Source organism: Parambassis ranga, chromosome 13, assembly GCF_900634625.1.
Source record: "Parambassis ranga chromosome 13, fParRan2.1, whole genome shotgun sequence".
NCBI lineage: Eukaryota > Metazoa > Chordata > Actinopteri > Ambassidae > Parambassis > Parambassis ranga.
The window spans coordinates 4,095,121-4,119,238 of NC_041033.1; the positions used below are offsets into that span (position 1 = coordinate 4,095,121).

The window sequence follows — 24,118 nt, forward strand, 5'->3', positions numbered from 1 at the left end:
AATTTGCTCCCAGCCTTATTTCTTCCTTTCCCGTAGCTCGTTTTGCTTCCTTTTCTTTTAATCTGTCTTTCTCATTTTTACTCCACTCCCATTCTCCACCTTTTCCCTCTGTAAAGCACCCACCCTCTCCCTCCATTTCTCCATCTTTCACCCTTCATTCTTTCTTTCTGTCTGTCTCATTCTATCAGTAATTGTTAGCTGAGTGTTGCACAGGGCTGAGTTAGAGAGCCGGCTAAATTGGCCAGAGCACCGACCTTGCTATTACTATCCGGCTGGGATTCATTCAATGCCCCCCTCGAGTCCTCCCTGCTCTCCGTTCATTCCTCACCCTGTCCCTCCCTCTTCCTCCACAAAACCACCGCTAAGAAAACTGGGGAAAAATCTGAGAAACACATCAAGGGCCGACAGAAACCCCCAAAATGGAGAACACTCCCTACTTATAACCTGAACACAGTGGAGAGACCAGCTCCCACGGGTGTCTGTCCCTGGTCCTCATTACTGCCCTGCAGCATGTGTGTGTGTGTGTGTATCATCACAAGTACTGCATAGTTTTGCCTTTCTTTTATTAATGTATCCTGGCCTGTATTTCTGTTTAGGGTGATGTTACTTTAATGTATGCAAAGAAATATTCTTTCCTAAATAAATAAATAAATAAATAAATTGTTTATATTTTGTTTATATCCTAAAAAGCATGTCTAGACTTAGCATTAGGTTTAGCTTAGCATAGGGACACACATCACTACACTTAAAATTGGTATGTGTTAAACAAATATATAAAAGATATAGCCATGATAACTTGCTTTCATAACTTATGTTAAGCTAAATATTATATGTAGATTAAAACTACAAATTGAAAAAAACATCTAGAAAATAAATAATAGATAAAATTGAACCCACAAAACAGCAAAAAAAGCTGTAAGAAAGTAAGAAAAAAAGAACATTTCCAAAATCTACTTTCTTCAGGCAGGATCCAAAAAGAGGGATTAAAACGCCCAGATTTACTTGTGTGCTAAGCGAGCGTTTAGCCCAGATGTGGCATACTTTAACAGATCAAACGACCAGCGAGCACAGATCGGCTGCTGACAGCCAGGATACAGCAGTAACATTGTTTCACACAAACACTCCCATAATGATGGAATTACTCAACATCCAGTTTTAATCATCATCTTGCATCGCTAGACTACGAGCTAAGAGAGGAGAAAAGCGTTTTCAATTATCTTAACACACACACACACACACACATACAGACGTGTTCCCCAATTACCAGAGATGCTGGCTCTTTCCAAGCCTGACCTTCAGCGAGGCAAACTGGGACATGAGTTTTTTTTTTTTTTTTCGTAATTCATCAGCTGTGTCTGTGACTCTGAGTGGATTTATCAAGAAAAGGAGAGTGGAAACAAAATGAAGAGGAATGCGTGAGTGACAGTTGTAATTACAGAGCTCTAACATGTGGGTGAGAAGTAAAAAAAAAAATGGAAGGGAAGGAAAACAGCAGTCGACAGACAGGGTGAGAGTTCAAAGATCAAATGTTGGCCGGCTGACGAGGCGGGGCAAAGGTGAACCAGTCGGGCTAATGTTCAGTTTCTAACCGCAGAGTCAGGAATGTAGCAGCAGAGATGGCAGAGCGGAGTCCTATAAAATCAGCCGGGTAATGAGGTTGGACAGCTGTTGCTCGCAGCAGCCGTGGTGAGATGCCTTAGTGACTAACAAGACAATGGAGACGACCTCCCAGCTCACCCAATAAAGGAATGGTGGTAGTGACCTAACGGGGGCAGCCATATTTCCTGTTTATTCAATACAAACAGTAGGTGGAGATTCAAATAAAAAGTGCTACATGGAAGGTTAAAAATCAGGGTTTGCTGCTGATGCTTTGAAGTGATTGTTTTTCTTAAGGGAGTCAGAATCAGTGGCTGGATTGCATTTCTTTTCTTCTGCTCTTCCTCTTTCATTTCTATTACAGGAAGCTGAACACCCAGGAGCTGCTAGTTTGCTGAAAAGTGCAAGTGGAAGCACTTATTGTGTGTGTTGAAATATATATATATGTAAAAATATTGTGTAAACTGATAAATAATATTAATAAATGTATCAGTGTTGTGCAACAACCCATAGTTTAGTAATGTAATCTGATTACTTTGTCAGCAACATAGTAATCTAAGGCATTACAGTGATTATGTTATAATAATTTAAGTAACAACACAATACTGTGTTGCACTGTGGTGCAGAGAGAATCTTGTCTTATCCTTGAGGTCTTAGGTTGATGACATCACATGTGCGACTGGTTAGCTACTAACAAAGACAAAGCGATCTCACAAGCAGAAGAGACGTTCATTATTTTGAGTTTGTCAAATATGAGGCAACTTTTTTAACTAGAAAAAACATCTGAAATTATCTTTCAACAAGTACATGAAATATTCATGTTAGGTTATGTGAAGAAAGCAGTACTTAGTGTGTATTTTAGAGTAACTTGCCCAGCAGCTGCTACTGTTTGTCAATAGATCTATTTGCCATTTTAAAAAAAAAAGCTGTAAAGGAGATTATGTAAGCAAATTCTCACATTTGGAAAAGGTGTAATCATGCAATGTTTGGCATTTTAAACTCATTGAAGTGATGTAATACAGTTAAAACAGCTGCCAATTAACATTGTGTGCCTTCTATTATGTCCTTACAGACTTTTTCTTTAGACTAAACACCCTTTTTGTTGTTTTCTATGTCAAGTCCCATCAAAGCCGTTCTAACTTTCTCTTTCTTTTTTAATTCAATGACAGTCAGCCCAGCTCTCAGCAGCATCCAGCTCTGTAGATGTAGCCAAAACAGAACAATCCTAGACGTTGGAGACGCTCCACAATAGCTGATTGTTTATGATCTCGCATAGATACCGTGCTTACAGGGGAATAATTAGTTAAGTGTAAGGCGGGGGGAGGTGGGGTGAGTCTGATTCAGTGAAGTGTTCTGCTGAGCGATGAATCCACAGGAACTCGGGACTTGAACGTGGAGCCAGCTATGAGCTAAGCAACATAACAGATGTTTTGCTTGTTAAAATGGCTTTATGACACACACTCACTCAAACACAAACGTCTGTCATTTGAAAAGCATGATTCTTGTTATTTTCCGGGGAAATGAGTGCGTAGGGATTTGTGTGTTATGTGTGGTTTTTCTGGTTTTTTTGTACGTCCCTACCATGAAGTCCCATTTCTGTGACTAAGAAAGAGAACTACAGTAAACTAAAAAAAAATGGAAGGGGTATCATTAGGCAGCAGGATTATTGTTGGAATATCACGTGGTGAGTCAATTGGAAGAATCAGATTCACCAGTGGTTGAGTCATGCAGACGGCTGGAGGAAAGTGAAGACGCACCGAGGCGTATAACACATCAACACTTTCCTCCAGCTTGATGCATCTCTGTATTTAGCTCTTTTTTTCTCCTTGGCACCTCAACATCTCATCCACCCCCCCCCCCCCCCCACCCCCCGCCCCCACCCTTGTTTTTTCCACCTCTCCACCTCAAACAAACATTGTATCTTTGTATGTTTTGTCTTTCTCTCTTTGTTCTGCTGATTTACCATCTCTCTCCATGTGGAATGCAGGATCTGAGATGCGGTTTATACTCTAATTAGTTCCGTGTCACTGTGACTGATCACTAAGTACCACCTAGAATCAAAAGACACCTATTAAACCAGCAGCCGCCTACTTTATGTTTGCGCCCAGTGATTGCCTCTGTGTGTGAAAGGGAGTAATTCAGGCTGACACTGGATGAGAGAATGAGAGAGTGTTTGATTACTTAGCAAGAAATCTTCCTGTTTAAAAATCCCTTCCTGGCTTTCTATTGATATAACTGTATTGCTTATAGCTACATGTGGTTGTACTTACGGGTGCAGGGCATGGATGCAGGGTCCGTTTCGGAGCGGAAGTATCCTTTGTCGCAGGCGCAGGAGGTGGAACCCTCCCTGACGGAGTAGCTGTGGAGCGGACACTTGGAGCAGGCGCCATCAGTGGCCAGGGCGCGGTAGTATCCGATCTTACAGGCTGAAAGATAAAAGAGAAAGGTGTGATGGTTAGAACATCATCCGAGTATGAAGTCCTTTTATATTGAGGAGAACATTTTTTGAGTTTTAAGCTGCATGTTAAAGCAAGTTTTTGGTCAGATTTGGAGACCAACCAATAGACAGACCAGGTGAGAAAAAAGATTCTGCTTTCAAAGGATTTGACCAAATATAAAATATATATTTCAAATGGAAGTGATGAATGCTGTGATTGATTATCTTCCCTCCAGTTAGCGACAGCAGTGCGTTGCTGAGACGCTTTCGTGTCTCTCCGTTTCACCTTTCTCACGGATCCATTATCAAAAACAACACAACAGGATTAAAGCGTGCTATTTCCTCTGACAAAAAAAAAAAAAAAACACAGAAGATCAAATAACTACCTCTTCTCTGTCTCTCTCTCTCTCTCTGGCAAATTTAAAGCTACGCTCCACTGGCAGGATTCTGGCTCTGCACTGAAACCAGAGCCATTGGCATTTCAGACCATTTAACAAACAAATGCCACCACACTTGGCACACTAGGAGCTCTGTCACTCTCACAAGGCTGTTTTCACTCTGTGTCTGTCACACAAAAATACACACACCTCTGTCTGAAATGGTAACCTTAGTGACACTTTTCCTACTTTTGGCGACAGTGCTCACAGTTTTTTTTTATTTTGGTGACTGACAGTTTGATTGGGGGGCTCGTCTTTCAAGGAGTTTCTCCTCCGTCTATCCGTTTCTATAATGGACGGGGAAGCCTAGCGGGGTTATATTTCAGCCCCTGAGCGCTGAACCAGAGGAGGAGGACAAAAGAACAATTCTCAGAGAGGTGCGGCGCAGACAGTCGCAACACCGATTGGACCAAATAACCTGTCAGTCAGCGAAGTGTGTTTGGCATTGAGCGGTGTTGAACGGTATGGAGGCCGGAGGGTCTGTGATATGGGTTTTATGAGAGTGTGCGTCTGTGTTGTTATGATGAAGACAGACGGGTAAATTCATACCCAATATAAGTCAGATAATTACACACTTATAGTCTGGAGCAGTAAAGTAATCCCTCTTTTTGCACACACACATACTCCAGATCTGGGTTCATGGATTTCATCACCACAGTCATAAATACATCAGGGAATCCTACATACTGTCGCATAAACAAACTCCCACATGTGTTCACCACACCAGAAATCAAATCAGTGCCTGTCCACGTACACCGCAGCGAAAAAAACCCAACAGTCCGACCAAAACACACATTCCACAGACCAGCCAATGTGCTCACACATACAAACAGAGGAGGAAATCCACAAACCCCTCTAAAATACTGGGAAATCCCTGTCTTGGAGGCGTAATAAAGTCAAGCTCTTTGCCCCGCAGCCTCTCCTCTGCAGAAGCTGGATTAGCGTAGCGTGGCGTTTAACCGAGCCGGGCTAGCCGCTACCTGCTGAGCCTATTCTTCACCCACTCCCACTCGCTCAATCAAGGCTAAATCCCCGCCGCTTCACTCGCTAACGCTAAGCTAAGGGCCTCATTGATTGTAGCCTGCGGGGGTGCGCGAAGCCTCCGTTTCTTTTCTTCACAGTTGCAAAAGAAGAGAGGAGGGGGAGATTAGTCAGGAGGAGCTTTGTGTTATCTCTCTATCTTTCAACGCCCAGTGGAAACAGAGGGACGCTGGGAATTGTGGGTATTGTTCAAGAGGTTGTGACCGCTTCAGGTGACACAACACAAAGTTTATGTCAGGGTTTGTGCATGTTCGCTGACCAGGAAAGTGTGTGGAGTTTAGACCGGGGTCAATCGGCTGTTAGAAGAGATGCCCCCCATGCTAAAAGCTGGAGGGAGAGTTAATTGAGTCCCATGCTTCACAGCCTTTGGGCCTGAGCCTCTTTAAAAGTCTTAGGACACCGTCCACCTCAAACTGTGCATGGTTGATGAGTTTTTCGCCCTTCGCTTATTAAGATGTCCCAAAGTAACCCCACAGTTCTCCCATAATTCTTTGCAAATCTTTGTTTGTTATAAACGTTGCTCTGGCATCTTCATCTGCGGTTTTAAGCTTTTGTGTTTGAAAATGTTGATGTCAACATCAGAAGCGGTTGTTTATAGCAGCGACTGCCCCGCAGAAAGGAACGGCGGAGGGAAAAGTGAGGTCGATATCCCAGTAAATCTGGCGAATTTGCTTCCTATTAGGAGTGTGTCTGCATGTGTGTGTGTGAGAGAGAGAGAGCGAGCGAGAAGAGACCACAGTAGTGGGTGGTCCAAGAGACCGTGGCTTCTGAGAGGAATCTCCCTTAAGACTCGCTGGATTTATCACTGCCCGGGCCAACCGTGGCAAACCTACACGTAGACCCAAATACAGACACACTTGAGCACATGTGTATTTAGTTTTTTTATGGGATCTGAGCAGACAAGCCCTCATCATATCCTCTTGTACAGCTCTCAAAAGTCTAACCCAATTTTTCCACACTTTCTTTTTTTCTACCGTCTCCGTTTTAGCCCTTGCCGTTTAAACTCTCCTTTATTATTTTTTCTAACTCTCTTTCTGCCCTCTATCTCTCTCCTCTTAGGGTTTCTCTCGGCAGGCCTCCTTTCAGACAGAGAGGGGTTTGTCAGGTGCCAAATCCCTGAGCTGAGAGATCAAAGGCAGACAAAGGGACTGGTGACTTACTGTTCTATTCTGGAAAGGCAAGAAAATGGAATCCCTCATAGACCGGGACATCGCATTCTTCCTCTTTTTTCCCTCAGTAGCTCACTCACTCATTCAATCCTCCTCTTTGGCTTTAGTCCCCCCCCCCCTTTTGTTAGTCCTTCCCCCTGCCCCGTCCCCTGTTGTCTCTGAGCTAAACCACATTTAGAGTGCCGGAGCTGAGGGAGGAGTTGTTGGGAGTTAATGAGTAGTTTTGTCCGTGCGGTGGGGATTCTGCAGGCTGAGGGGAGGGAGGGGAGGTGGGGGGTAAGACGGGTTCAAGACACAACCATCAGTGCAGCCATCTATAAAAAAACAAAACATAAGTGCGCAAAAGCTAATGATACAATGATAGCTACCCACACATGAGACAGCTACAGCCCGGATACATTTTCCTCTGAGTGGCAACAACCCACACACCAGGCTTTTGAACAGGCATAGATGCTCCCTTCATTGCCGCTAAATAAAACCACATCTACCCACACACCCACCTACTGCAGCCCACCTTGTGTGACCCGCATGCAAAGCCTGATAGGCAAGCTATTCTGCAGCCTACACAACAAAGTATCCAATACACAGGGGGACTGAAAGCATGAGAGCAAACTTGCACCACAATAGCCATCCAAAAAAACCCCGGGAATGTAACACCCAGCACACGGCGCACAATAACTAGGCCTGCCCAAGCAGAACAATTGCCTCTCTTGTAATCAAAAAAAAAAGAGAGAGAATTAAGTTCAAACTACTGCATTTTCCCTCCTTTCAAGGCTGCACTTTATCTTCTTTGGGTGATGAAAACTCGGTCACTCTTTTTAAGTCATAACAGACAGTGAGCGCTCTTCAGAAGAGCAGTCAGAGACGTCCTCACAAAGCAACTCTTTCAAACAAAAAAAGAAGAGAGAAGCGATCGGCTTTCAGGACCTGAGGGCAAGGAGAGTCTCTCCTTCTCCTGCACCTTGAGGAGCCAACGATCTCTATTCAACCTGCCATATCCTTTTGCCTTTGTGTGTCTTCTATCTTCTTTTCTTTTTACTCCCTGTGGAAGGCAGTTTGTTGCTTAGGTGAGCTGCCTGCTAGAAAGGATTACTGTTCCAATAGTGCTTTGTTTACACTCCAGCTGCTGTCAGAAACTGGATAATATTTATGATCTATGCCTGTGCAGATAAAATCATAGATAATAGGAGAGCATCCACATCAATACACCTGAGCCAAACAGGGATAACTAGCTGGTGACCGTTAGCATCTGTCACAGGAACAGCAGGAGAGTGGAGCAGGTTAACTCATTAATTCCGTCACCGAGCGTTATTAATTACCTCCGATGCACAGACACACGGCCGGCGAAACCCATCACCATGATGGATGAGGGACACACGGCCACCGAAACTGATCACCGTGATTGATGACGCACACTCGACACACATCTTGACCTTGACCTCACCGGGCGACAAAGGTCCCCCATGCTACTTATACCGTCCTTTAAAAATGCAAAACCTAACTGGCTACATCTGGGTTGACATCCTTAATGAAGGCTTCAAACTAAAGCCAAAAAAGGGCTAACAACGTTAATAACACACCGCTGACAATCACAGCGGCTTTGCTAATGGCGGCCAGTGCCAGCAGGGGGGTGGGGGGTTGGGGGGGGTTGCGAGAGTTGCCAGTAGTTTGTCTGTCAAATGGCGAATGATTTATAACTGTATTTTCAGCAGCGCCCATCCATCACCCAGGAGCCACCCAAGATGCCCTAATTAAAATGTCTGCACCTAACAAAGAGCACCAAGACAATGAACAGGGCCAGCAGAAAAACACACTGTAAAAATGAAAATTACAACAAAATTGGACACAGAGAACAAAGGAGCTTATACTCGGTGACATTTTGAGGCCATCAAAATACAACACTGTCACCTCTTGCTGATTTTGCGACCTTTTATTCAAATTCAACACCAGCACTACCACAGAATGTATAATTTGCAACAAGTCAGACCTGAAATTTTGCAGTCCTTTGACAGGGTCATTTTTGCATGTTAGCAGTTTTTTTGTCATTATGCAAGACTAACACACCACATCCTGCCTCATTTTTTATGCTAAGAGCGGTACCACCTATATTGTTACTGTGTGGACCACAAAAAATTGAAATATTGTTCAGAAGGCTTCCTGCAGACCGAGGACTCAGCGTTCCTATTGACACGTAGGCCTCAACTCCCCTGCCCCCCACACCCCACCTCAGTTCCTCCAGCCTGGCCTTAAGAAGGAATATTGGTACAATGGTTATATCTCAAAAATCTAAAGTATTCCACCCAAGCACTTATGAATGTACAGGGCCACTCCTTTAAAAAAAGGGGACCCTGAAGGTGAATTTGAGGAAATGAATGAAACCCTAAAGAAAGTGTGCACAAAATGGAAAGGTGGCGGAGCAGAGAGATGGACGGAGCAGCGAGAGGTGCAGGCAAACACATCCATCTTTGTTTGCTGCAACGCTGTTTGTCTTGGTTTCGTTGGGTAGGAGCCACTCAGATTCCACTTTTTTTTTTTGCACCCATGCCAGGTCCATGAAGGGTGCCACCACCCAAAGCTGGGCGTACTGCCAATTGACTGAGGACCTTTTGTGACCTAAGATTCACACAGCAGCAGCAGCAGGTGGGTAATGGACCTTAATTCAATGCAAACAAGACAGAGATACATACACAAACAGAGGCTTGCAAACCTCTGCACACCTGCACACTCTCAGGTATGAACACAAAGACCTTCAAAGGCCCCTCACAGGACTGCACAGATTCAAACCACCATGCATGCATGCAAATACACACAAACACACACACATCCACCGAACAGGCTGTGTGTGAGCACAAGGGGACAGCAGCGCAGCAGGGATGATGGGAGGTAAACAAATTCTGTCATGGCATTGTCTTGGTCCAATTTCCTCAAGGTCTCCAGGGGCCCTGGAGCCTCACGTTGGACGTGTGTGTCTACATGTGTGTGTATTTAGTATGCTTTCCTGACATTGTTTACAATGAAAAGAACTGCATTTCAATTCAATTATGAAAAAAAAACAGGCAGATACACTGAAGGAGGAGAGGAGGGGGTGTATGCTAATGTTGTGCGAGGGTGACGATAACATGGGCACACACAACGACTGCTAAACAATCGGGAGAGCTAAACTATTCTACCGGCGGCAAGTGAAGGAGAATGGGGCAGGAAAAGGGAGGATGTGTGAGGAGAACACACACTAAGAATAGGTGAAGAGGAAGAGGAAGCGATAGGGATGCGGTCTCAATGGGGCGTTCATAGCCGACTCTGTAAACAAGTGTAAACCACGTGTCGCGCTGTAGCACAAATACATAACAAATCACTGTAAAAGCCCACAATGCAACACCCTCAATGCACAGATTTGTTCACACATTTATTAATTTTTGCACAATATAGTGTGCCACATCCATTCTATAGCTGTGCAATAAATCCACTTCGCTTAATAAAGAAATAGCACATAGACTGTATATGTATACTTATTCACAATCAAGTCACTTTGTTCATTGTGTCGCTTTAAGTGGCTCATAATTCCACCCGCTCTGACCTGCTTTCCACAGGTGTGTAACCTCCATAGGAACTCTAACATTGTTGCAGTGTGATGTCATCACCACAGGGATATTCTGCAGGGATAAACCTTTGCCTTCCTAATATGCGGCTCCGTATCCAGATACAGATGGAAATAAAGTTGCTCCAAATGTTTAAATCATGTGATTTTTAAAGGAACTGATGGTTGATCTACTGCTAACTAAACAAAAATTGTTGCCCACAACATCTGTGGCCACTCGGATGATCACAACTGTTTTGATAATTACAATTTCACCAAAAAAAAACTTAAAACGAGTTAAAAGTGAGTCTTCTACAACCCTGTAAATCAGAATACCTACCTCACACTTACTGTATGTCAAATGTAAGCTCACACACATCTGTCAACACTTAAGTGTGCAAAAACACACATGCAAAACTTTAATTGCCTAGTTGTCTGCAGTTTTGGGGGCAAGTTTAACATCAACATCAAGAAGTAGCATGGTGTGTTATGACGGGGGGGTTGGAAAGGGTCGACTTACGGGTGAAAAAGGAAGGTATATTTAGGTTGTTTGTTTAGGTAATCTACTTGTAGCTCCCAGACGACAGCCTGTCTGGGGCCTCAAAACACCTTCCATTGTGCATGTGTGTGCGTGTGAGGGTGTGTGTCCCTGAGAATGCTGCAGTACCATTGTGTTTCTGCGCCGTGGGCACGTTTACATGCAGTTATGAGTGTGTGTGAGTCTGTGTGTGTGCGTGTGTATTCAGGGTACATTAAAAACTTTCCTGGGTCACTAGCTCTTCAACAGCTCATGTCAGCCCAGTGACGGTCTGCTGGTCTCCACAGTGGCTGTCACTGCTTTAACCTCTGACCTCCCCTGGTGTGTCACTCAGGCCCTGCAGACCACTCTCCCCCCTAACCCTCTCTCTCTCTCTCACTCTGTTTCAAATCACGATCGAGGTCATTGCTGGTGTGGAAATGATATCCACCCACCCCCACAACTGTGTTCATGTGGTATAGCTTGGCATAATGTGCCTGTGTGTGTGTGCATTCCTGAGCTAGCAGCGTACATGTGTGCACACAAACATTGCCACTGGGTGTGTGCGTTGCTCTCCCTAACCCCAGGCTAGTTGAACCTGGCCTTGCAGGGTGCGTAACAGGAGCCTGGGGTTAATGGTTGCTGCTTAGACAGGGTTACTCTTGCTAATGTGTTTTAACCTTTAGCTTTGATGTGAGGACAGACACACAGGCACAGCGATGATGTAGGACAGCCAAACAAAGGGCTGTGAGGTTAAAATGCACAGCAAGCTTTGAAGTGAGTGTGTGGGCTCCACTGGGAGGGAGCCAGAAGAGAGAGTGTGTGTGTGTTTTTGCCTTCTTTCACTCCAAGTATGTCTACAGCTCTTCCTACACTGTCTGCTATCGCCACCTTATCTTTAAGATTTCTTGTAAGGTGATGCTTCATTCTTGGCAGCATTGTTGGTAATTTGAGCAGCACCAGAGCAGCCAAAAATCTGTCAATAACTTCCTTTAATCTCTTGCTGTTATTATGTCTCAACACAGGAAACCAAACCAGATCTTTTGTTGCAGTCTGTTTAAAGTGTTACTAGTCAGGTGACACAGCTCTGCAACACGCACAGGTGTATATTGGCTGTAATATCAACCGCAGCTGCCGGAGGTCGTGACATGACCACGCCAGGCTTGTTCAAAGAGCGATCACCGTCTGTACCCATAACCCCCCACTTCACCTTTCACATCCCCAGCAGTTTATCAGGGCCACTCGACAGGAATCAATTCATCTCCCGCTTTCCTTTGCTCTCACAGACACACACAGCTGCTGTCACACACACACGCACGCACACTTGTTTCATTTCAATCATTTCTTTTTTCTCTCAGTCTCGACAATATCTGTCTTTTTCTGTTTTCCTTCCTGATCTCTCATACCTCCGTGGTGTGAGTCTTCAAGGAATGGTCTCTATTTTTACTTCCCCTTTCGGCTGTATTTGACAACTGGCTGTGGATCAGGAAAGGATCAAGCCTGCCTCTGGTTGGACATCCACAGATTCGGATCCCCCAAAATTACATTTCAGCTCTCCTGTAGAGAGGTTGTACCTCAGAGGCAGATGTGTTTGATACACATGTTGCATTTCGGGTGTGTATACACATCGTAGTGGGAGGAGAGCCACTGATCTGACAGTTCTGGGCTGAGTTCTGGTAGTATGCATATGATTTATATCCTGACACTTACTGGGCCGTATTAGCATGGCCAGCACCGACAAACTTTATCGTGATAACTTCCAGGTCTGTGCAAAGAAGCAAACACAAGTGCCAAAAACTGCAGCTCCTCTGAATGACCCTTGAGGTTCACATTAAAAAGTAAATCACACCTCATAGACCTCCATGGTAAAGTGTCCAGACCTGTGGGTTCGTCCATCTTTGTTTTCAGTCTATAGCAGTGATTCATGTTTCCGAGTGTTGACTAAACTAGGAGAGTTTTCTATCCACTTTAAACCTTTGTAGTGCTTCAATCAAACACCCAGGATTCTTCCTCCCACTTCATCAACACCTGTTGCCTAAAAAATGCTGCATTGTATTAACCTGCATGTGGTTTTAGATTCAAATCACACATTCAAAGTGTGTGTGTGTGTTTTTCTAGGGAAAATGAACCAGTGTGCCATTTCCTCCACCAGCATGATTAGAAAAGGGGGATCTCAGCTCATTAAAATGGGCACTGTGTCTGGTCTCAGGGCCCATCAGATTACACAGCGGCCCTTTATTGCAAGGCTTTTTGTCATAACCCCTAACTGATTGCTACGGAGCAGCCTTTGATTTGGCCACTGAACCCTGCGCCTGGAGAGAAAAAGGATGACGAGGGAAAAGGAGAAAAGACCACCTACTATTGGCCCTGTAGGATGAGAGGGGAGCTTAAGATAGAAATCAGCAGGAGAAAGAGAAAGGGAGAGATAAAACATTTTCAAGGTGTTTGCAATCAGCCTCCTATTGTCAGATAGTGAGAGGAGAGCTGGCGTCCATCTGAGGAGCTGCTGGGCTGCTTTGTCTCTCCAGGCTCAGATCGCGCAACGCGATTGGAACGTTATAGAAGTTTATGATACAGCGAGTGATATGCCTGCTGAGACAGATGCACAGACTAAATATAAGACAGAGAATGGTTCACACTCTCTGTCTTTCTATGCGCACACTCACAGTGGTCGCGATCAGTAACATATTGCCCCAGATCAAAGGGATTTCCGTGCAATGGTGAACCGACGGATGAAGTGCAGAAAAAGCACGGCTGCCAGACTGGAACTAAATCTCTTTCCACTTCACTTCCCCTCGTGTTTTTTGTCTCTTATTCTCTCCCTCTTCCTCCCTCCTTGCCTCTCCTCATCTCCTCTTCACTCTTCTTGGCGAGAGAGGTCTGTTCTGCCTCTTTTTCAGCACAAAGAAGGTGGCAGGGGCCCTCTTTCTCTTTCATAACATCTCTCCCTCTCTTTCTCCCTCTCCAAAACAGTCCACCCATGCCCACTTGATCGCTGTCCACCTCTTCCCTCTCTATCCGTCTTTCTCTGCCTATACATCCGTCCATCTCTCTTTACAAACCCTACCTCTTCTCTGCGGCTGTCTGCCAGCTCAGGGAGAAAACCGAAGGTTTGGAGGAAGGAAAAATTTAAAGTGAGCGAAGTAAGAAAGAAAAGGGCAAGAGAGCAAGAGGGAGAGTGTGCAGGAGTGCAGGAGAAAATGGAGGGAGAAGAGGGGAAACAGCCGGAGGAATGGGGGAACAGCAGGGATGGATAGAGGGAGGGGGTGAAAGGACTGCAGGGTTGTGTTGGTAGAGAGCTGGGGTATTGATTCAGGGCCTTTTGACATGCTAATTTGCTTGCTGACTGCTTTAATCGCTCCCTCTTCCCATCGCGGGCTTCAAAGAGAGGATGCTTTTCAAAAAGATGAGGGCAGAGGAGAGGAGAGGAGAGGAGAGGAGAGGAGAGGAGAGGAGAGGAGAGGAGAGGAGAGGAGAGGAGAGGAGAGGAGAGGAGAGGAGAGGAGCAAAGTGTTATCATCCAAAATGAACACTTGCTATGCTTACTGGATTTTGCCTTTTTACTGAGTAATTAAATTACCTCAGAATGGAAATTTAAAACAAAAACCTAAAGCCAACTTTTAATCTTAATCAGCTCCTAAAAACCAAATTAGGATCCTTTTACACATTCGCTATATAAATTAAATTGAAATTGAAATGATACCTGTTGCTATTTAATTCAATTCAAAGTAATTCATCTTCTACAGCCATCATAGCACAAACAATCCCAATCTCATCATCAAGTTTGTTGTTGTGCTTTTTCTATCCATTCTACACCCAGTGAACACTCATGACACACAGGCAGCATTAGTGTGCACTCCTGTGTATAGGTAGCCGTCAGGATTCAAGTCATATGAAAGGAGCATGATACAGGAAAGCACGCTCAGTTAGGAAGTGTATCTGTCATCCATTCTAATTAAAATGTTACCTTCACTGGCACAGCAACAGTTACTTGTTAGCATAGATCTAGCTTCATTCTACTGACAGATTCTCACTAATTAGTCAGGAGACTAAGTCCATATTATCGAGAAGCTGTTTTGTAGTCTTCTGATCTTGCTTTAATAACTTATTTCCTTTAAAACCAACTGGTGCAAGTATCACTCGTTTTTTTTCACTTGTACTTTGACAAGCTTTCAACAATGAGTTTTAGTTCCGTGAAACAAGACAGCTGAAAGATTCTGAAAGGAAGCTTGATGTTTATAGGCAAAAATGAGGGTTAGGAATCTCAGTGTGAGATAAATGAGTTAAAGATGGATATTCGTGGCGGTGTAGCCGGCGCTGTGGGAGCACTACGGCTATCAGCCCGGGTCACGCTCCATCACTGGTGGCTTCCTGCCCTAAATAGGGCACGGTGAAGAGAAATAGAGAGGGGTGATGAGTGTCGAGAACTGCAAAAGGGAACAAACACCGAGGCAGGACGGCAGCCCAAGCAGGAAAAACATTTCAGCACCTCAGCTAATGACGGCTGAATTACCACCAGCAGCCCTTCCTCAACCCCCCCACCCCCCACCCCCTATCTATTTAGTCAAGAGAAGGTTTGTGTGTGTTAAGAGGACTTTTTTTCAACATTCGAGGAGCTCAAGAAGAAAAGGATATTAAAAAAATGCTTTAAGTAATTATTCCAGCAGGAAGGAGAGGGTGGTGGAGGATCGCTCATGAGACATTTTGTCCTCTCGTTCTGTATCTGTTGTTCTTTCCTGCTCTCTGTCGGTAATAGATTCCTCGTCTCTATTCAGCAGCACAAAATGAGCCTCTCTGGTGGCAGGGAGAGTGATGAGTACATTCACCTCCATTCTGCTGCTCTGCTCAGCTCTGAGTATGTGTCTGTGTGCCGAAGCATACTAAAGATGGTGTGTTTGTGGGTACGTGTGTGTGTGTGTACATCTGCTACTTCTCTCTTACTTAATGTGTCATTTTTTTACATGCGCCTACTTTATTCACTTGTATAAGCAGCAGCATATATGGAAGCGAGTACATACACATGTTTATAACAAATGTTTATTATTGAGGGTTGTGTGCGCTCTCACACGTGTATTTGTGGGAAGAATGACGGGCGATGATGTTTAGTGTGCTGCTTCTCGTCGCCTCCCTCCCAACACTGAAGGTAATCTCATTATTCAGCCCACTTCCTGCTGCTGCCACCAGAGACAGGCTGACAAACACTAACCACCTCGACGGCCGGCGGGGGGAGAGGGAGGGGGAAAAAACGAAGAGGAGGAGGAGAGAAAAAAAACTGAGTGTGAATGGGTGAAAATTGCTAACAGAAACTCAGCAGTGAAAATGGATGGATATAAAAGGAGAGAGACACATGAAAAGAGAGAAACGCTCATAAAGAGCCACTGAAGTGAGAGGAAATTTCAAGAGACAGAAGACATGGGACAGACATAAAAGAGGCAAACCAGCCTGAAGATGCAAATGGTTCATTTGCGTATATGCAGAAGAGAGGAAGGAGGTGGAGGAGGAGGAGGAGGAGGGAAACGAGGGACCGAGTCTGTGTGTATTTAAAGCCATCGGGGACCGGCGGGCTAAATAGAATTACGTGGTGAATTTAGAATGATGCTCCCAAGCGCATATTTAACACTGTCAACAGAGGGAGAGAGAGAGAGAGAATGGGAGACCTAGATACACACACACACAAAATGAATGAAGCACGGGAGAGAAACTTCATCCCTAAAACCTCTTAATCCATTACCAATGAGAGTTTCCAGCTCAGCAAAGACTGCTGGGAATATAGTGAGGGAGGGGGGAGCCAGGGGGCCCTCAGGTGAGGAAACTCTCTGATCGCATGCTGACATCAAAATCAGGCACTGAGCCATGCAGTAAATGATTCATCCATTCATCAAATAAATAAATAATGTAAAAAAAATGTAAAGATTTTAAAATTGATGATTTAGTTTTCTGAGAAGGTGATATTAAGGTCTGCTTATAGTCGTCTGTCACCTTGTGAGATCTTGCCACAATTTGGGGGAAGAAATAGTGAGTCCTTAAGACAACAATAATTGCATGTTAGTGTAATAGGTTTGGATAATGAATAAAGAGGGGCATTATGCCAATAAAGGTCCTCACAAGTACAGGATGACAAACAGGTTAGGATTCAGGGATGGGTTCACAGCTCAACCATGAGCAAGCAGTCTGCAGTGTCTGTCACCTTCACACCTCAACTGTGCCATATCCTTAGCAAACACACACACACAAGCAACTTCAAATCTGCTGATTTAAACACACATCATTGCTCTGCAGAGGTAAAACTGCTGCCAGAGCACACACAACAAACGTTTCTCTCACCCCCTGAAAAAAAACTGTTAAGGCAATTATTATTTCCACATAATCACATACATAGTTCTCACTAATGTCTCTCTCCCACCACCTCATCAACAGTAGGGATCCCCTCACCAGATGAGGAGCGGAGGATGCCCTGACCCCCACACCCTCCCCACAGAGCATGAGTGGGGGAGCTGGTTAACAAGGAAAAGGATCCCAAATACAAACAGACAGCGTCCCCCTCTCCTTGGATCAGGGGGGCCCCTTGGCCCTCAGTGCCCCTCTTGCCTTGGCTCTGGGAGTACACCCTATCCACTCCGGGTCCACCTTGAGGACAGACACCCCCCCCCACCTCCTCCCAAGCCTCAGCTGTCAAAACCCTGATGTCTTAATTAATCCTGGATCCACGACCCTGTCAGACAGAGCAGGGAGATGGATGCAGAAGGGGATGACCCCTCACCTCTGCCAGGGGTGGAGAATAAAACGCTTACGTACCCTGTCAGCTCCCCACCTAAACCCCAAAATTATCACCAGCCTCAGCCCGGCTCTGCTGCTGCCCCAAACAATGATGGAGGAGGGCCCATTCATCCTGGTCTGGGAACCAGGGGCCAAGGTGCCCTTGTAACCCCACACGTACACAAGACAAGCAAAGACACACAAGCATGCGGACCCACATACACACACACACATTCACACAACGTGGCTGTGTGCACCATAGAAAACCTTTTAAACAGGAAGGTTTAAACTCAATCGTGCCTCTACAGTGAGCACAGTCCCTCAAACGTTTTCATGTGTGAAACAATACAAACACCTAAACATACAACTCTCACTTGATACACACCCTCCCCCAAAACACACTATTGTCCAAGCCCCATGGTCAACATGGCCATAAAAGAGTGGAGTCCCTCTCCCATGGAGCCTGTCACTTAGAGGAATATTAACCAGCCCATCAGTGTACTTGAAGACCAACAGTGGTCAGCACCTTTAAACCCTCCAGTCACTGGGGCTGACCCACACTGACGCCTTATGCTCAACACAAGCCATGATATCCAGCTGTGTTGAAATATAAAAAATAAAACATGTATTTGAAGCTATAAGTGCAGAGTGTGGTCATGTTGGCACTGTAAACTTAAACAAACTCAAGCAGATGCAGCAATATGTGAACTAAATGGATATATTGGCTTGAGCAATAGTGCCACTGCCAGACTGGCAAACACTAAAAGACTGCATTAGTCATATAAAATCAAGGACTCCAAATCCTTTATTGCTGCCTTTAGTGGGTCACAGCTATCTCAACAGGAATTAAAGAGGGAGAGGTAAAAAGTCTATTTCAATCATACAAGCAAATGGAAGTTATGATATACAATGTGAGATCAGGGTTGCCACTCTGATTTGAAACATGAGAGGTCTTTATGGTAAATTGCATGCAGAAAGCCAGAGAGTATTTACTTGACTGCACTCTTTCTTCTAACCTCAACCCTCCATCTCACTCTCTGTTTCTTTTGAAGCCGACCCTGGGGACAGAAACCTGGCTGGAGCCATCTGAAGCCAGCGACAGAGGATAAGATGGGCAACATTCCAGGAGCATTCTTAAAGCTCATATACTGCTTATTTTGGACAAATACACACAGATGTACACACAAACCCATCTGTGACTACTTGAACCCCTTTGCCTTCACTACCCCCAAGAAGCCAGTGGTAACCCCCTCTCACACACACACACACAGCCTTAAATCACCATCCTGTTTGTCATGCAATTAGTCCTCTGAGATAAAGGCTTCCTCGTAAATTAGGAGAGGTGTAGCAGCCCGTCCCCCTGTTAATCACCCGTGCCCAGCCTCTGACCCCCTCGCTTGCTGCTGCGGCCCTCACGCTTTTTTTTTGTGCGTGTGATGGTGGTGGGTGGCGGGTAGGGTTTACACCAATAAACCATCATGGCAGAATTGGCATCCGCTCATCTGGCCAGCTTACAACTGCGCCTCAGCTTGGCAAAAGGGCTGAATGTGATCCACAAAACAGCTGCTGGCTACTACTTGATGCTATTAACAATACAGGGCTGTACACTATAAGCTACAATCTACTGGGTGTAGTAAAACAAGTGAGTTAAATTAGAGCACAGACTATCATAATCCTTGGATCTGGATAAATCAGAAATTCTGGAGCAGCTCTTGACAGGGTTTTAATGGGTATTCATGGGAAATGTTTATATGTATTGACATGCTAAAGGCTCCTGATGTAGTAGGGATCCTGCACTGACCTTAAAACCTCATCAGAGTCCCTGGTATCGAATCACATCAAAGCTGAGACTGGAATAATCGTCCACATAGGGCTATTCCCCCCTACCAAATAACGCTATTTCAACCCCATCTCCCAGCTGTGTGTTTTCACTCTTCTCATACCTGCTTGGAATTATAAACTCTTTCTCTCTCCTTCTCCTCCTCTAAAGCTGTCTATCTCTTTCCCCCAGCTTCAGGCTCCATCGGGAATAACAGAAAGAGCAGGTTGGGGTGAAAGACACAGCGGCAGTGCGAACCAGTTGGAGCTCTACCCCTCGTCTCCCAGTGTCACCAATTCCCCTGGGATGCATCCCATCACACAACACCTCCCTGTGGGCCTGCTAATTACTCCATTTACAGTCATCATTGCTTCTATCACCCAACCAACACTGGAAAGAAAACTGCAGAGTATGGGAGAGCGAGGAGATAAAAACATCCAACAGAGTGCAAGGTGGGGGAATTAAGGGAGGGAGGAGAGGGAAGGACAAAGAGAACAAAACACGAGGGATAAAGACAAAGAAACAGAGACAGAGGAGAGGGGGAAATTACACAGGCAGGGTACTGAAAAGGTGGGGAGGATTTGAAGGGTGAGAGTGCGGTCTAAACTGAAATGGGGCCAAAAAACAGCCAGAGACAAATGTCACTTCTTTACCTTGGCATTCTGCATTGCGCTCCTCATATCCAGGGTTGCACAGGCAGTTCCCAATGGGCACAAGCCACTCTCCGTCAGCCCCACAGTACATCTTTGGAACCTCCTTTTCCTCTGAATTATCCACGCACGAGCCACGAACTTCCACAAGTGACGAAGTATCGGCCCCAGTGATGGTATCGGGAAACTGGGCCAAGTTACGAACGGCTAAAGGACATTTCTTGTAGAAGACCCTGACGGAAACAAGTGCAATGCATGCTCCAACATCCTGGAAGGCCAAATAGAAACCCTTCCTGGTCAGGGCGCCCACATCCCGGACCTCCGTGTTCAGCTTCATGATACGGTCGCCGATGTCCACCTGAGTGAAGCTCTCATCGGCGGCGATGGTATCAATTTTGCCGAACTGGTTCTCACGGATGTAACGCTCTTTGTCGTTGTTGGACTCGTAGTAGTAAAGATTGAAGGTTTCCTTGCAGGTTCCCATGACCCCCGGGAGGCTGTTGCAATCCCGAAGGGTGAATTTGATCTCAATGTAGACACGCTGGGCACCTCCGCGGGGGATCCAGTCAGTGCGGAGCCAGTTGTTCTGACTGGGCTCCATGACGTTACACACCTGGTACGTCCGGATGGGGATGTTCTTTTCATCCATAATGCTTACTTCCTCCCACTGGGGATAGAACATATTAAAAATGTTACAAGGATACTCTTAAACTTCATTAAACTCTTAGTCTGCTCACTCAATTACTTTTCAAACCCTAGCTACAGAAACAGTACTAAAAACCCATAAAAGCATTGCAGCAGATTTTTTTAAAGGTTAAGAACATCTGAAAAATATCAAAAATAAATGCTCTCCCTAATTCAAATGGGCTGTGCAAGTATTACACATGACTGGGAGCCAGTTTATGCACGAAGAAGAAGAGATACTGCACAAGAGCATTTTATTAGTAGAGTCAATATTTGAGCCTCAGCAGAGCAATTAATTGACAGCTAAAGTTAATGCATATTTTATGAATGACAACTAATAGACTTGTTAGGTCCTAACATAGAATCATAAAGAAATTAATATTCATTGCTTCTCCTGAACTATGAGGAAGAAACCCTGTAATTAGTTTTCAATTACTTTTTTGGAGAGTGGTGTACAAAATCCTTTCCACACAGGTGAAAAGAATGCAAACACACCGGGTTATGTGGATTCAGAAGGTCTCCATATGCATGCTAATGACCTAATGTGTGCCTGCTTTACATCTGCATACATGATGGGGACCGGGGCACACATGACTTTGGCTTTAACTCATGCAAAAAGAGAGGGAGGCGCTGACGTGGGGCGCATGGATTACATTATCAGCGCGGCCTGGCTTATTTTTGCCGAGAGGGAATGTTTGTTTTACTTATGATAAAGTTTCCCCCTCTCCACAGAGCACTGTTGAGCAAATACGAGCCTGTCTTGAGAGGCTCAAAGCGTTGTGCTCCCTTAAGGTTTTTCACTGTGTGTTTTAAATAGAGTCTTTGACTGAGCTGGCCTGTAAACACGAGCAGACATGCCTCTGGCTCCTTAAGCTTCAAGCGTTCAGAAAACTGTACAAAAAACAAACCAAAAATCATAATGGGACAGGGGAAGATATGGGTTATACTGGCAGATATGACTTGATGGCTTATCATAAACAATCTGGATTAAATCCTTATTTCCCAGGGGTTGAATGGGATAATACCTAACATAGCTGTGACTGCATGATTTGAGAAAATGTCTATCATCCCCTGCTGTTCCATTCCACTTTGCTGTCTTCCTTTAGCCCCCCTTTTGTTGTGGAAATCAAGCAGCGCTGAGATAAGGCTGCACCTTTCCCCAGATAGCAGGGAAAGAGGGAGAGTAAGGCCAATTGGTCATAATGAGAGGGTGAATGAAGGCTTGCCGGTGCTGCTGGGACCCTGTCAATCACTTGTTTGTGATAAAATGGCTGAGGGGAGGACCGAGCAGCACTGACCGAGTTCATTTAGAAAGGCTGGCGGGCAGAGCCTGCAACAGCTGCACAAGGTGAAATTCAGTTCCCCTGGGTGAGTGTGCATTAGCTGACATGATTGTAGCTAATTTGTATCCATTTTCATAAAAAGGCTCACTTGTGCTTGTCATCACATTTGTGCAAAGAGAACTAATACATCTGATCTGTTTAATGTGAAGAATTATTCAGTAATGCACGCGTGTATAATTCTGTATCATCACATTCAGGCTTGGTTAGAAAGCATGGCATGTGCTTTACCTTTTCCCTGATGCCTGTGGCCACAGTGGGCCCTCATTCTTCCTCTTATCAGAGCCACTGTAGATACCCCAATTAGACTCAGGGATCACGCATTTGGACGACCCTATTCCCTGTCGCTTTATAGCTGGACGTCCTGCGGCAAGAGCTGAACCCCACTGCACTTTCCCCCCTTATTCATCCATTCCAGAGGACCCTCTCTCAGCTGCCAAGTTCCCCCCTCTCTCTTTCTCCCTCTCTCTCGGACTCAATGGTGGAAAGGGATATAAAGTTTCTCCACAAAGGCCGATTCAATCCACCGTCTATTCAGGAAACCTGACGCCCGCTGCAGTATCGGCCCCTGCATCTGACCATTACAGAGTGGTTAGAGGGAAGGTGGGGGTGAGGAGAAAGAGGAGCATGGGTTTGAGGGGGAGTTGGTGGGCTAGCTATGGGCTGTTCTCAAAAGTGGATTGAGATTTTGGGCATTCCAACAGGTCTACATACACAACAAAATTCAGATTTTAGTGCACTATAAAAGATATTATCTCACCCTGAGCCTAATATCCTGAGGGTGCAGAGACAATAAATCAACAACAAAGATATTCCCATAAAGGGCTCACCAGGACAGAATCTTATCAAAGAGGGCTGTGTATCTATTTGGCGGAGTAATCCAGAACTCCTGCCAATAATGAATATTATCTCTCTATTTATGCTCAATAGGGAACCATGCGTCCGAACAAGGGGACACTTCTTTGCAGTACATACCCCTCCTTCTGTCGGGTTGGCGACCCATCCCAGCTCTCCCTGTACAGCTCTGGAGTCCAATAACGTGACTGGAAAACAAGAATGAGGAGAAGTGAGCGTACAGTCTCAGACCGTCCATACAACATCAGCACTGGCATATAATCCAATTAGGGCCTAACACTCAGAGGGAAGAAAAATGGCTTCCTATTTTTTTTTAATGAATAGAAATAACTGTTAAAGCGATTTGTCAACTAGGAAAAATATCCTCCACATCAGCGCAGGGAGAATACACACTGCAGGCCTGTGAGTTTACATACGTGTTTTTGTCCTGCCTAATCCCCCTGCTGTGCTTTACGGCCGTCGCTGTGATTGATTTTCGTTAAGAAAATGATTTTCTACACATGACAAACGCGTTTCGCCAGTGTCTCTAAATTAATGCTTTTTCTCCCGTTTGCTCTCTATCGGCTTTATTTGATTGGAGCAGAGCGCGTAAACTTGATCGTTGGATAACAAAAGCGTTTAAAATCCCCTGACAGTCTGACATAACGTTTGTTTTTCGAGAAAAAAAATAAATCATAACACGTACAAGAGGAATTAGAAAAAAAAATGTTCAACCGAGAAAACACGGAGTAGACACATCAATATTTATGATTATGGTTTTGAATTGCAAAATACTTAATCAACTTCTCAGTGTGTCATTGATTTAATAACTAAATCAATAATGCCCACATGTAAGTCAGTAGAAGGAATTATAATGCACAATGGAGGCTTTTAAAATGTAAAACAGCCTATTTGTTTCATATAAGACTTGTTGTGTCAAACAGCTTCGCTCTGCCGAGCAGTAGAAAACAGCCTTCTGCAGGGGACAGGCGCGCACCTAATGTGGTTGTTTTGCAGAAAAAAGAACCCCAATAAATGTATTAGTGTTTCCAACAGAAAGTAAAATTTGGTCCAAAATTTTCCAAACTGGATACGCCACTCTCAGGGACCCCAACTAGCCAATTCAGTTCCCGAGAGGATCCGAGCTCTTGTTTTGTAAGCTTGAGGACGCACCACGCTCCATTTAGGCGTCTTTAAATTCGCCACTGGCTCGCTGTGCACTGAATACATCGCATTTTCTACCAATGCATACAGCTAAAAACCT

At 44.9% G+C, this 24,118-nt stretch overlaps 1 protein-coding gene across 2 annotated transcripts in view; it reads right to left on the reverse strand.

The window, feature by feature from the left end:
• The window catches only part of epha4l (eph receptor A4, like), a 48,520-nt gene that overhangs the window by 23,475 nt on the left and 927 nt on the right, over positions 1–24,118 (reverse strand). For both annotated transcript variants that reach the window (XM_028418872.1, XM_028418871.1), the window contains exons 2-4: positions 22,996–23,063; positions 20,000–20,663; positions 3,867–4,022 (exon numbers count right to left, since the gene is read on the reverse strand). In XM_028418872.1, the coding sequence (XP_028274673.1) occupies positions 3,867–4,022; positions 20,000–20,663; positions 22,996–23,063 (888 nt within the window). The remainder of the gene's footprint in view (positions 1–3,866; positions 4,023–19,999; positions 20,664–22,995; positions 23,064–24,118) is intronic.